Source organism: Benincasa hispida, chromosome 2 (assembly GCF_009727055.1).
Source record: "Benincasa hispida cultivar B227 chromosome 2, ASM972705v1, whole genome shotgun sequence".
NCBI classification, from domain to species: Eukaryota; Viridiplantae; Streptophyta; class Magnoliopsida; order Cucurbitales; family Cucurbitaceae; genus Benincasa; species Benincasa hispida.
In genome coordinates, this window is record NC_052350.1 from 54153458 (window position 1) to 54167294 (window position 13837).

The following is a 13837-nucleotide window of genomic DNA, read 5'->3' on the forward strand; positions in this document are numbered from 1 at the left end:
TCTACCTTCTACAAGGGTTTTCTAATATTTAAGGCCAAAGTTTAATAGATTTTAAATACCTATTTTATTTTTTAGGATTTAAATTTAATCTCTAGAATTTCACAATGCTCTCATAAATAGTCTTTATGATTTTATCAAACCATAGATATCATTTATGAAGTTTTATCAAACTATAAAAATTAAATTCTAACTTTCACAAAATTATAAGAATCAAATTTACAATTTAACCTAATTTAGAAAGATGTGGCAATCCCATACTAAGTTAACCACTCGCTTCAACGGTTGGAAAATGCTCACTTGAGGGGATGTTAGGATGGATAGTTTTCACCTCAGTAATTTCACGTATTTTCTTTTCTATTTTAACTGTACTTCTGGTGAATCTTTTCTTTTGCCCTGTAATTGCTTTAAATATCAATACTGAATGGTAAGAGTATTTTTGTTGGGCTGTTTTCAAATATAATAAAATAAACCAAAATAATTATAAATATAGTAAAGCATGATACTCTATAACATCTTGCTATATTTGTAAATATTTTTAGCAATTTTTCTCATCTAAAACAATTTGGAAGATCCCCTTTTAATAAAAGAAGTGGATTTGATGCATTAAAGAAAAGTCATCCAGCCACTGAAAAAAGAATCTCAACATATCAAAATCCTGAAACCAGAAAAGACCAACAGATTTCTTATACATTGTCAATTATTCATGCTAAGAAAATAAAGGCACATGCAAGTTCTCTTCTTATACAGTTTGATCCTTCCCGCAGCACCTTCAAAACAACAAAAACAATTGCAACTAATCAAACATCTTTCAACCAAATATTTAACGAGCTTTGGAAAACAGAATAAAAATAATATGAAAGGGATCATTTCCATAAATAAAAATTTCAGTCAAGGAAGCTAATATGAGGAAAAATAATTGAAATTGCAAACTTAATCCCTATCATTCGAAGAGAGTTAGAATTTATTTAGTCCCTATAGTTTTAAAAGTTAGAATTTACTTCCTACAGTTTGATAAAACCTCATAAATAATCCCTAAGGTTTGACAAAATTTTCATAAATAGTCCCTACAGAAGGGACTATTTATGAATGTTTTATCAAACTATTGGGACTAAATTCTTATAAATCATACGGACTAAATTCTAACTTTTTATAAATTATAAGGACCAAATTTGCAATTTAGCCAATAATTAACATTCCTGAGATTAGTTTCTCATGAAACAACGAAAATTCTATGCTAACATGTACCCATCTAAAGCATAGCAACTCTTGGGTATATTTGATAATCACAAATTACTCGCCAACAGATTCAACCCTTTCTGGTTTTGATTTGTTTTTAGCTATGAATTGAGGATTACTAGCTAGTTCAACAAAAAAAACATTTTATGTACTACTATAATTCAGTAAATAAGCAACGGAAGAGTGGTACGGGTTCTAAATTAAATACCGTTTATATCTCTTCTTTGAACCGCAAGGACAGAGAGCATTCCGGCTCATCTGGCCACTCTTAGCCAAATTTGACCTAGCAAGATCCAATGGATTTGAACCCACCAGTTTCTGGACCTAATAAACATGGTATGTAAAAAAATATCATTAGTTGAGTATTGTCACATTTTTTTGGGAAAAAAAACAAATATATTTATAAAAATATAAGAGTATGCAGGAAGCAGAGGCAGGCAAAAAGAAGCTCCAAGCCCTTCTCCCCCAGTCCTCACAGGGGTAGAAAATCAGAAGGAACAGAGTCTTAGCCAGTAGTAAAAAAAAAAAAGAAAGAAAGAAAAAAGACAGAATTTTGAAATGAATCCATAAAATAAATACAACTTTTTTGGCTAGACAAAGTAATCATAACACGAAACTTCAGTTTTTAACAATGGAAACTACATTTAAATTTCTACCTCAGCAATGCTCGTCGGCAAAGGTTTTCCTTCTGCCTTTAACTTCTCGATCTTCGTTTGTGCTTGCTTAGCCCACATAAACTTCGCCAGCACATTCTCAACATCAGCGATCGTACAGTTACATTTTTTTGCTGCTTCTTGCTTTTGGCTGGTTTGGATGTTCTAAAGATCAGGAAGCCTCAGATCACAATCAGAGAACTTATCCAGAAGTGCAAACTAATATGGAAACTGTTGGAAATAAATAAAGATTAGAGAATGCAGAATGCAGGACACATTTATTTGTTCTTTTAAGTAAATGAAAGAAGTAAAAGGAACCTAGCTAGTTTTTTATAGGAATGCTAGTAGGATCGAAATGGAGATATTTGTAGTTATTAAGGGTATGTTAGGAATTAGTGGAGGAGTTTATTAGTGAAGTTTGGTTATCAATATTGTGAGAGAGAAAAGAGAAGACATGCGATATTTTGGCAAGTGAATTAGGGCTTGAGAGAGATCTCAAGAAGGGAGGTCCAAGTACCTCAAATTGTAGCCAAGTAGGAACAAAAGAAATGTCCGGAGAAAAACACCTTTTCCTCAAAGGATACAAACTCCGAAAAGGAGTGAGATGGATAACAAAAGAAAGAAAAATACAAAAGAAATGTCTGGAGAAGAAAAAAACCATTAGGCAAAAGCAAAGGAGTGTAAAATGTAACCCTAATCATCTTAAACAAAACAAAATAACCAAAGAGAAAAAGTCTTCAAAATTGCTTCACATAGACCCTCAGATCCCTAATGAACCCCTATGTGATTTTCTTTTTCTTTTTTTACAACTTTCATTGAGACAAATGATACAATACACAAGCATACCAAAAAAAAAAAAACCCACAAAATAGGAACCCAATTAAAAGAATGGGGCCCAACTATGCAAAATAGAACATATAGAATAATTACAAGGGAAGTAAAAGAAGGGTAGGAAAAGGGTGACCTCACACAAAACTTATCAGGAAAGTAAAAGCTTTGATCAAGGAAGCGGTTGCAGCCATAGACTCTAGGTCTCAAGGAACTGACGTTTCTCCATGTTAATTCTCTCATGGAATGTGAGGGGTCTCAATGCTTGCCCCAAAAGAGCACTGGTGAAAGACTTACCGGTGAAGTTCAACCCTGAAGTTGTCATTTTACAAGAGTCCAAGGTTAGTAATGTTCATAGAAAGCTGGTGAAATCTGTGTGGAGTAGTCGTCATATTGGGTGGGTGTCTCTTGATTCCTGGCGGACCTTCGGGGGGGGGGGGGGGGGGGGGGGGGGGGGGGGGGGGGGGGGGGGGGCGGGGGTAGGGGGGGGGGGGGGGGGGGGGGGGGGGGGGGGGGGTGGGGGGGGGGGGGGTGGGGGGGGGGGGGGGGGGGGGAGGGGGGGAAGTTTGTTGGTCATGTGGAAGGAAGATCTAGTTACTGTTGATTCGATGCTGATTTTGCTGGATGGATTACAGGTGTTTATGGCCCTTTCACATCCAGAAATAGAGCAATTTTGGAAAGAGCTTTTGGATCTGAATGCTCGCTGTAGAGATTGTTGGAGTATCGGAGGAGATTTCAATATAGTCAGATGGAGTAGTGAGAAAAGCTCGGGGGGTAGCTCTACAAGAAGCATGAATCAGTTTAGTAACCTGATGAGTCTCGATTATGTATTTACTATTTTGGCTCAAAGTAGCCTAGGAAGCTGAGACCTCCTCCCCCCTTGCTTCTACCTCTTATTTTTAAAACAAACAGCCACCCCCCTACTAACAAAATTTGTTATAGATTTGATCCCTCTTTGGTGGCCCCAATTCTAACTAATTTTATTCTCTCCCACATTCACATTTGTACCCTTCTCCCCAATCTTCTTATTAGCTCTTCTTTCATACTTTCTAAATATGGGATGTCTATCATAACCTTATTGAGGAGTTGGATTTCGTTGATGTTCCCCTTCGGAACAGATCTCTCTTGGTCCAAATCTAGGCTAAGATCGGCGGCTTCCAAAATCGACTGCTTTTTGCTTTCCAAGCCTTGGATTGCGTTCTCTAGAGAAGTCAAGGCTGAAAGAAAGATTCCCGAGAGGAACCTCAGATCACTTCCCTATCTTACTTACTTTAGGTAAACAGTTGTGGGGCCCAACTCTTTCAAATTTGAAAATGCATGGCTTGATCATCACTTGTTTGTCAAGAACCTTGAGGGGTGGTGGAACAGCTACGAGGTACCCCTCGAACTTTTCTTTTATGGAAAAGCTCAAGAGGCTGAAGATAGTCTTGAAAGAGTGGAATAAAGAGGTATATGGGAATGTTATTTTTCAGAAGAAAGAGTTGGTCAAGAAGATTAAATCACTAGATCTGTAGGAGATTCTGGTGCCCTTACTGATGCAGCTGTTAGGAAAAGGGATGATTGCAAGACTGCCCTTTTGGATGTGATTATTAAATAGCAATGTTGGCCCAAAAAAGTAAAATTCAATTGCTCCAGGAGGGGGAGGAGAATTCCAATTTCTTCCACTGGTGGGTTTCTGCTTGAAAAAGTAAGCAAATTATTTCAGCTCTTGAAAACAGTGAAGATAGAATTCTTTTCAATGTTGCGAGATAGTGGAAGAAATCCTAGGCCTTTATAAAACCCTTTATGAGAATAAAGTCCTCCAACCCTTTACCTTTGAAGGTCTCAACTGGAAAGCTTTATACCCTCTTGACTCCTCTTCCCTTCATTCCCCATTTAAGGAAAAGGACATCAGAGATGCAATCTTTGATATGGGAAACCTCAAGTTTCCTGGCACTGATAGTATGACAGGAGACTTTTATAAAAAATTATGGAACATATTAAAATCTGATTTAGTAGGGGTGTTCCAAGAGTTTCTTTACAAACGGTATTATCAACAAGAGATGCAATAAGACCTACATTTGTCTTATTCCCAAAAAAAAAAAAAAAAGTATCCAGAGTGTGTGACTTCAGACCAATTAAGCCTGGTTACTTCTCTTTATAAGATTATCTCTAACGTTCTTGCAAACAGACTTAAGAAAGTTCTCCCTTCAATTGTGCATAACTCTCAGGCCGCCTTTGTGCAGGGGCACCAAATTTTGGATGCTATCTTAACTACCTCTGAGTCTGGAAGAATGGCAGACGTCTGGGAAGAAAGGGGTTTTGCTAAAGCTCGATCTCGAGAAAGCTTATGATAAGGTTGACTGGACCTTTCTTGATGCAACCCTGAAGCTTAAAGGTTTTAGTAATAGGTGGAGAAAGTGGATTTGGGGCTGCCTCTCCTCGGTTAATTTCTCTATCATTATCAATGGTTGCGTGGAAAGATCTTTGCCAAGAGGGGTTTAAGGCAAGGGGATCCCCTTGCCCCTTTTCTCTTCACAATTGTGGGAGATTCCCTCAGCTGTTTCCTCCACTTTTGCAATGAAAGGAAGGTTCTTAGAGGTTTTTCCTTTGATAATATGACCTATGATTTAACCTACCTCCAGTATGTTGATGATACCCTACTCTTCTTCTGCTCTTGGGAGCATGGTAATTTGGAGACTTGGTGGATTGTTATCAATATTTTCTTTTAGGCTCAGGCTTGTCTCTGAATAAATCTAAAACTACTATCATAGGTATAAACCTTGACAATGGGAAGGTGAAGTCTTATGCCACTAAGTTTGGGTGCAAGATCGAGACTTTACCGTTTAATAATCTAGGTAGAGGGAAACACTTTGCTATGGAAGCTTGGAAAACTCTTAGAGGAGAAGTTTAGAATGAAGGTGGATAAATGGAGAGAGATCTCTCTCAATCAGTACTCAACGCTTTCCCTTGTTCATTTTTCTCCTCCTTGCAGGCTCCAGTCACTATTACAAATCGCTTGGAAAAAATCATCAGAGACTTTGTTTGGATGGAAGGCAGTGTAAGCCTACCTCCCACCTTGTGAACTGGAGTTCGGCCTCTTCCCCCACTGTTTTTGGCAGTCTTGGTATTGGCTCCCTCCGTCAAAAGAATACGACTCTCCTAATGAAATGGCTCTAGAGATATAGTTGGGAAGAAAATGCACTTTGGAGGTGCATCGTTGACGCTATTTATGGGGTTGATAATCTCGGGTGGACTTCCAAGTTACTGCAGAAGGGAAGGAAGCCTAGAATTTGGGCTACCATTTTGAAACATAAGGAACAATTTTTTAAATTCACCGAGTTTATTATAGGAAATGGGAAAATGATTAGATTTTGGGAGGATAGATGGTGTGACCCTCAACTCGAATTTCCCTGATATTTATACATTCTCTCTTAAAAAGGAAGTTGTGACTGCTGATTGTTGGTGGGCCTCTAGCCAATCTTGGAACTTGGGCCTTAGAAGAGGGGTTTTTGACTGAGAGATGGGCGATATGGTGGCTATCATGGAGGTCAAAAAGCTCCTGGACACCTCTTGATAGCCCTGACTGTATCAAGTGGAGTTTAGATGCCTCCTGGATGTTTACTATGAAATCTGCCTTTTTGAACAGCACTAAGAAGACATCTCCTTCTGCCTTCCCGTTGTGAAACTTGTGCGGACACTCAAATCCCCAAAAAGGTCAAGTTCTTTCTTTGGTCCCTAGCCTACAGGAATTTAAATACACAGGATAAGCTCCAAAGGAAACTTAAGAATGCTTCCCTCTGCCCTACTGCTTGTGTCTGAAAGATGAAGAAACTCCAGATCATTTATTCCTCCATTGTGAGTTTGTTAGTAAGGGATGGACCCGCTTGTTCGTCACCTTCGAGATTGCCTGTTGCCTTCCTAACAAAATGAACAATTGGATGCTTGAAGGCCTTGATAGCTTTGCCTATAGTGGCAAAGGTAAAATCTTATGGAGATGCGCCACTTGTTCACTCTTATGGTGAAATTGGAAGGAAAGAAACAGCTGAACTTTTGAATATAAGTGTACTCCTTTTATTTCTTTTTGGATGGTGGTTCAACATACAACATCTGGGTGGTGTACAAATTACATCAAATTCTTTTGTAACTACAATCTTTCCATGATGTTTAAGAATTGGAAGGGTATTATTCAGTAATCTTCTTGGGAGGGGGAGGGAGGAGAAGGAGGGAGGGAGGGGAGGGTCGTCTTCAACCCCTGCCATTAGGTTGTTCTATGTTGTTTTTTTATTTTTTTACAAAATATACATATTTGTTTCCTATTAAAAAAAAAAACCTATAGAATAATTACAAAAGATCTTCGAAATGAAGCTCGGAGGGAAACGTTGACATCTTACAAGAAACCAAACATCACTAGAGTCCCTTTCCAACCCTCTAAACACTCTATTACTCCTCTCTCTCCCCAAGATCCCACCGAATAGCACACACCCCAAAAGCCAAAGAAAACGATCCTTCTCACACAAGGACGGATGGAGGAAGAGCTCTCTGATCATATCATAAGTATCTATGTGACAAGCCGGCAAGAAACCAAACGTCTGAAGGAAGTCAAGCCAAACAGCTCTTATGAACTCACAACTTCAAAGAATGTGATCCAAGTCTTCCTCCGCCTTTTAACGCGAAATACTGCAAAATGAACTGACGATGAAATCTTCCACACAAGCTGATCCAAAATGTTAGTTCTTCCATGTAAAACTTGTCAGACAAAGAACTTAACTTTCCTAGGAATCTTAATCCTCTAGAGAGGAGAAAAAACTGACTTACCTAAGGGAGAAAGATCAAGATGACTATGAAAGAAAGAGTTACACGAGGAATTCTCAGAAGGATTGGGACTCCACACCCTAATATTCTTTCTCCCCCATCTAAAGACAACCCCCTCAAGCAAGTTCAAAAGGGAAACCACATCTCTTGCTTACCAATGGGGGAAAGAGCAACAAAAACCAAACGAAAAGGATAAGGAGCTCTTGACCAAACTAAAAAATCGAACACCACAAGATTTTTATAGGAAGATAAGTGAAAGAGAATGCGGAAACAACAAGCAAAAGGATGTATCACCCACCCACTGATCTTCCTAAACGTAAGCATCCTTACCCTCCCACACCACACAACAGACCAAATGAGAGAAAAAGGAGAACTCCTTAGGAATACCTTTCCATAAGTTTCGATATGTACCTTTAACCCCATCTCCATGTGACAACCATTCAAAAGAATGAGGCCCAAACTTACCAGCAATGATCCAATCCTAAAGAGAATTAGTCTCAAGGAAGAATTGCGACAACCATTTGGCTAATAAAGCTTTATAATGGAACCTTAAATTCCCAATCTCTAAACCCTCCAAGGCAACTGACCTCTCAATGACCTCTCACCTAACCAAGTGCAATCCTTTTCCTTCTTCCTTCCCTTCCCACAAAAAGTTACACAAACTTTTTTCGTATATAAAAATAACTCTTTTTATTGAGAAAGAATACAAGGGCATACTAGAAATCCAACCTACAAAAGACCCTTTAAGAAAGGAGCTCCATCTAAGAATAATGTTCCCTAGCACATAATCACAAAGAATTCGCAAACAATGCCTAAAGAGAAACATGAAACTTCACCAAAGACCAAAGATCGTCATCAGTAACTTCTTATGAAACACTTGGATGGAGAGAACCCATCAAATTTTTGGTGAAACAGAGAGAAACTACCTTTACCTTATTATCAGTCATATTTTTTTCCAGGTGGCTTCTTGGACTGTTCAACAATATGCTATGTAATTTATTCTTTAATAGATATTTGTGCTAGATGGAGGTCTTTTTGGTAGACCACATTACGCTAAGTGAAAGCTTTTATTCCCTTTTCCTATATACTTCATTGAATTAATGAAATTTTGTTTCATGCAAAAAGAAAATACAGAGTTTTTTTCTCGGTAACGGGACCTTGGAGAGAAGAAAAACAGTATGTGCTAGAAAACTGAAAACGGAGACCCCATTCAGATGTTTTGAATCCGCGAAAAAACAAAAGGCAGGTGAAATTGTTCAGCAGTTGCACAATCCAAAATTTCTCCTAAACTAACTAATCTCATGTCCTTTCTCTTCGCTTGTTTTCGACTTTACCTGTGAGGATGATAGTAAATATTAAAATACTCCAAACATGGACGGTACGACTACTTTACGAGCAGACAAAATGACTTCCACGCAATAACTCAAACAAATAAGCAATTCATTACAAAACAAATTGAAGAAAAATAAAAATAAACCAACCTCTCCAGTAGGATCAAAACCTCCCAAATAGCGAATAATTGCTTCCTGCTTCTCAAAAGCATCTGCAAAAGTTGCTTCACTACTTCTTCCCACTATATATTGCTTAAATGCTCCCACTCTTCGGGCATTTTTCAACTCATCAGCAAACCCTGAGAAAAACAAATAGATACCAGTAAACTAATTTTGCCCAATTTGTCACCGTGTTTATGAATAAAAACGTGCAATTGAAGAAATGCAACTGCAGGGGATAGGAAATGAGGCGTACGGAGGAGAGTAAAGGACTCGGAGCTGATGTCGGTTCCATCGGAAGGGCTTTTCTTCCCAGTGATGACTCCCTTGATCTTGTCCATCCACGAACCATTAAGCTGGGTCGTGGAGAAGATGGATCGGGACTGTAACAGAGTCAAATCGCAGTTACGAGGACTGTGATCGGAAGAAGAGAAGGGGAAGAACAAATTTGGGTTCCAAGTGCTTTTCTTGGAAAAATTGATCAGGGCTCGAGAAGATGAACGCATTTTGGGGGAACAAAAGGGTTATGATTATCGGTTTCTTCCGATTGATATTTAGGGTTTTAGTCCGTCCGGAGATTTATCACGGCAAATATTCGGGCTAGGTGGGCGAATACAGTTTTAAATTGTGTGGATTGAGTTGATTAATTGATTCTCTTAAAATAATCAAAATCAATCTCAATTAACTCAAACTTATATTTTTTTAACTTATTGATATAATTAACCTATTGAAAAATTCTTATGAATAAAAAAATTCTAAAAATATTTATTTTCTATAGTAAAAAGTTTCATAGATAATTGGTACTTTTAGAACTTTTTGAAATATTTTGAAAATATTTTTTATATTTAAAAAGACCCCTATATTTTTTAAGTTTTGTTTTTTTAGATAATTTATTCTAACAACTCCTAAAAATAGTTTTTGAGCATTTTGAAAAGAAAAATTCATATATAAATTGAAATTATATTTAAATCTTAATTCAACGTATAAAAATAATCAAATCATTTTTTTTTCGTATTAATATCTTACTCCTTTTTGGAACATAAATTTAAATAAATAACCTGAACCAATCCAATTCGAATTTTTCATGATTCGGTTGTATTCACTTTTTAATAAAGGTTATTTAGGTTAAGAAATTAACAAACCAAACAATTAAGTTGGGTCTAAAAAGTCAATTCAACCCTACCCACGAACACCCTAGTGTATTTATATAACGTCCCAAAGGTATTTTTTTTGTTCAAAAAAAAATTCATTTTCCCTTTCTCTCTTCTTCTTCCTCCAGCCACCCCCTGTTTCAGTTGCCGTCGCCGTCATCGACCGCGCCAGCCTTTGTCGGTCGTCTCTTCTTCCGATCCACCACCGTTCGACTCGACGCAAACCGCGTTGTCCGTTCCGTGCGAGGTTCAGTCGCGCCATCAACTTCTGTCCCACGCCGCAAGCCTCTGTTTCGCGCCGGTCAATGTTTTCTCGCCCGAATCCCAGCGCGCGAAGCCCATCCGCGCCGCTTTCATTCGCCACACGTCGATAGTCGAAGCCCAACGCACATCAGAGTATCCTCGTTCGTTTTGTGCACCGGAACATTGTCGGTTGTCGTGTTTCGCGGTAATTCAGCCGAGGGTCTGTTGAGGGTAAGTTTTTTTCTTGGCAGCCCATTGTCAATTTAGGGATTCTTGGCCTAATTTGTTATTGGTTTCAAAGAGCGTGTGTCGGTGAAGGGACTTCTCAATAGTAGTAAGGTCTTTTTTTGGGACAGTGCCTTATCTTGAGGTAAGGGGTTTACTACTGATTGTCCTGGATGTTGTTAGGCCTGCTGTGAAAATATTTATTTCAATAATGAAACTGTGATGAAATCTGCCATGGGTGTGTGCTGAATTCGATAAAGTTGAATTGAATTGTTCCTGCTGTGATGAATTTGGGATTAAAATTAAAGTACTGTACAAGGTAGAGCGAAGATATAATGTTAAGGTTTGACGTGGTACGGTTATGACTAGGTATATGAGACTATAATAAATTGAGCTAAAAGTTTAAGGCTGACGTATGAGTTGATGTATGAGTATATGAGTGAGACTGAAAACAGTTAATGCGAAATAGGGAACGTTGTGTTAAAGTTTAATGTTTGAGTCATGGCTGAGATGGCATGTTATGTTAAATATCATAGTGATTTTGTAACTTCATGTTTTCTATGAGATTTCAGGACCTGTAGCTATAACCATTTGGCCATGCACAGCGCATGTTTGACCTTTGCCACACCCAATTTATTAAGGTTCCTTTTTGGGATCACCCCTTGTAATTATGTTGTGACCTTTAAGTCACTACTTATGAAAGCGTGTCTTCGGGTTCGCCCCCTATGCCTATGCCTATGCCTATGTTTTTGATGTTGTTGTGCATTTTTGGTCCAATGGATTGACTAATAGGTCACTGAGTGGGGTCAGTAGTGGGCCACTTACTGAGTATATTTTTATACTCACCCTTTTGTCTATGACAAACTGGCGAATGACAAGAGAGATCCGTGACCTGGCCATTAGAACGTTTCATTGCTTCCGCATATAGTATTATGTTTGAAACTCTGGTTTAGAAGTTAGCGTCTTTCAATATTATGCAAAATACCCCGACTGGTAAATTGCTTCAGTTATTTATTATTATTTATTTATGTTTTTCCATCCTTCATTTGAGCATTATTAAATAAAAAATTTTGGCTCTTTAATTTGATGATTTAAAAGACATCGTACTATGCATGTATGAAATAGCATCCTAGAATACTGTAGGAAACCAGAGTCGTTACAATTTAACTACGTCGATTATTTACTCATTCAAATTTTAAATGTTTTAAAAAAATCAATACCAAGATTAACAACAACAAAAATTATAGATTAAAAAATAGAAATTATCTTTTTTAAAAAGAAAAATAGTAATTATTTTAAATCGTAGCGTGTGTGCCACGGAAGTTTGTAGTCATCAAAGTTGAGCTATGGATGTGGGAAATTTTTCTAGTACATAGTGAACTCTTCCGCACCTCCTTGCTTCCATAAGTGAAACGTGTCATTATTATATATTTTTATTTATATAATTTTTTACACGATCCAACTAATAATTTTAAACAATGATGTCTTTTTTTTTTTTCAACTAACAACTTTTTCTCTCCATCTTTAATGTATATTATTTTTTATATGTCTAATTTTGATTTATTTCATTTTCTCTTTTTTATAATTAATTCAAACTCTTCCCATTCTTTTTTTAATTTTGGGCAAATATCAATTTAAACCTGAACTTTGGAGATTATATCAATTTAAACTTTAAACTGATAATGATATTAATTTAAACATCAAACTAATAATGATATCAATTTAAACCTCAAACTTTCATGATTGTATTAATTTACCCCTTTTGTTCCTTCCGTTTAAAAATGGTTACTTCACACGACACTACAAGAATTTTACTTGTTTCGAAGTTTTTTTTCTCGACGCATCAGTTTTCGTCAACATGGATTGGTTTCTTCCGACGTAATTTTGATTCATTGGCCATAATGAAGCAACACCTACGTTTTGTTTTACATATTTATGTCGACACAACTAGACACTTATCTCGCTGCACAACGCGTCGGCCAAAGTTTTTAAAAAAATCTATTTTTCCTTTTTCCCTCATTTTCCTCTCCCCCCATTTTTCCTTTCCCCCTTTTTCCTAATTCCCACTTTTCCTTTCTCCCCATTTCCTTTCTCATTCACTTGTTTCTTTGCAAGCTTGGAGGTCCCGCGACCGCATGCTCCTCCAACTCCGACAATCACACGCTGTAAGTTTACCAATTGTGTTAACATAATGCTTTTTTTTTTTGTTGATTAACATTGATTTTTCTTGAAAAAATAAGTTAAATGATGGGGTATTAGAGTGTCATTGACTAAAATAAAGACTTAATTGAAACTTCTAAATGGTACATTAGCTCATTTCTAACAACTTTTTCTCCTCTTTTTCAAATGTTATTTTCAAATTATTAAAATGAATGCATTAGGAAAGAAATGAAAAAAAGAACACGCTTTTTACATTACATTAGTGTGTTTAACTAAAGGTAGTAACTTGTAGTTGAATATACTCTTTTTTCTCTATCTTACTTGTATTTGTAGCATCAATTTTGAACACTTAGCTTGTCATTATTGTTTTTTTCACAAATAGTTGGGAAAAAATGGGGTGAAAAGATTTGAACTATATGGACGATGGTTAGAATTTTGACATTCCATTAGTATGTGATTTATATTGATGGAAAAAATAGAAAATAAAATTTAGAAAGTTAGAGAGAGAAACTCAATTACTTATTTAACTAAATGTAAAAGGGTGAGTTGGAACTTAGTTTGTTTATAGATTGTGGCTAGAAGGACTTCGCAAGCATTTGCTAGAGTTCAAAAAGTTTATAAAAAATGTCGTGTATAAAAAGCATATCAAAAACTATTATTTTGGACATGGAGTTACGAGATGAGTTTCAATTATTATCTAGTCTCTTTGGATAATATGTTTGTTATTCATACTTTTAGGAACTTTTTAGGTTGCTTTAAGAATCAAAGTGTCATTTGAACACTTTTTAAGAGTTTTTTTAGTTTGGCTTTGAGAGCGAAAGTGCCTCTTAGATACTATTTAGAAGCTTTTAAGTTTTGAGAGTCAAAGTGACTTACAATAACTTTTTAAGTTTTTTTTTTTTAAAGTCAAAGTGTCACTTAAACCATTTTTAGGACCTTTTTAGTTGGAGTTGGAAAGTGAAAGTGATACTTGAGAACATTTTAGTTTGGGTCTGAGAGTCAAAAGTGATACTTAGCCATTTTTAATTTGTTTTGAGAGTGGGAGTACCTCTTAGAC

General features: G+C 36.8%; 1 protein-coding gene across 1 annotated transcript; it reads right to left on the reverse strand.

The window, feature by feature from the left end:
* Positions 1 to 575: 575 nt before the first annotated feature.
* Positions 576 to 9620, reverse strand: LOC120070747 (protein translocase subunit SecA 1). The gene is made up of 5 exons (XM_039022623.1): positions 9258 to 9620; positions 8993 to 9141; positions 1893 to 2054; positions 1445 to 1560; positions 576 to 767 (listed from the first exon to the last, which is right to left on the reverse strand). Exons 1-5 carry the CDS (start codon positions 9505 to 9507, stop codon positions 740 to 742), a joined length of 705 nt encoding a protein of 234 aa, XP_038878551.1. The 5' UTR covers positions 9508 to 9620; the 3' UTR covers positions 576 to 739.
* Positions 9621 to 13837: the final 4217 nt, after the last annotated feature.

What these genes read in the sequence shown, in the direction of transcription:
- LOC120070747 (XM_039022623.1), bottom strand. Translation starts at nt 9,507, where the DNA reads ATGCGTTCATCTTCTCGAGCCCTGATCAATTTTTCCAAGAAAAGCACT. An exon ending in CGAGTCCTTTACTCTCCTCC is followed by an intron (nt 9,142 to 9,257) that starts GTACGCCTCATT and finishes TGTTTTTCTCAG; the next exon opens with GGTTTGCTGATGAGTTGAAA. An exon ending in GTTTTGATCCTACTGGAGAG is followed by an intron (nt 2,055 to 8,992) that starts GTTGGTTTATTT and finishes CCTGATCTTTAG; the next exon opens with AACATCCAAACCAGCCAAAA.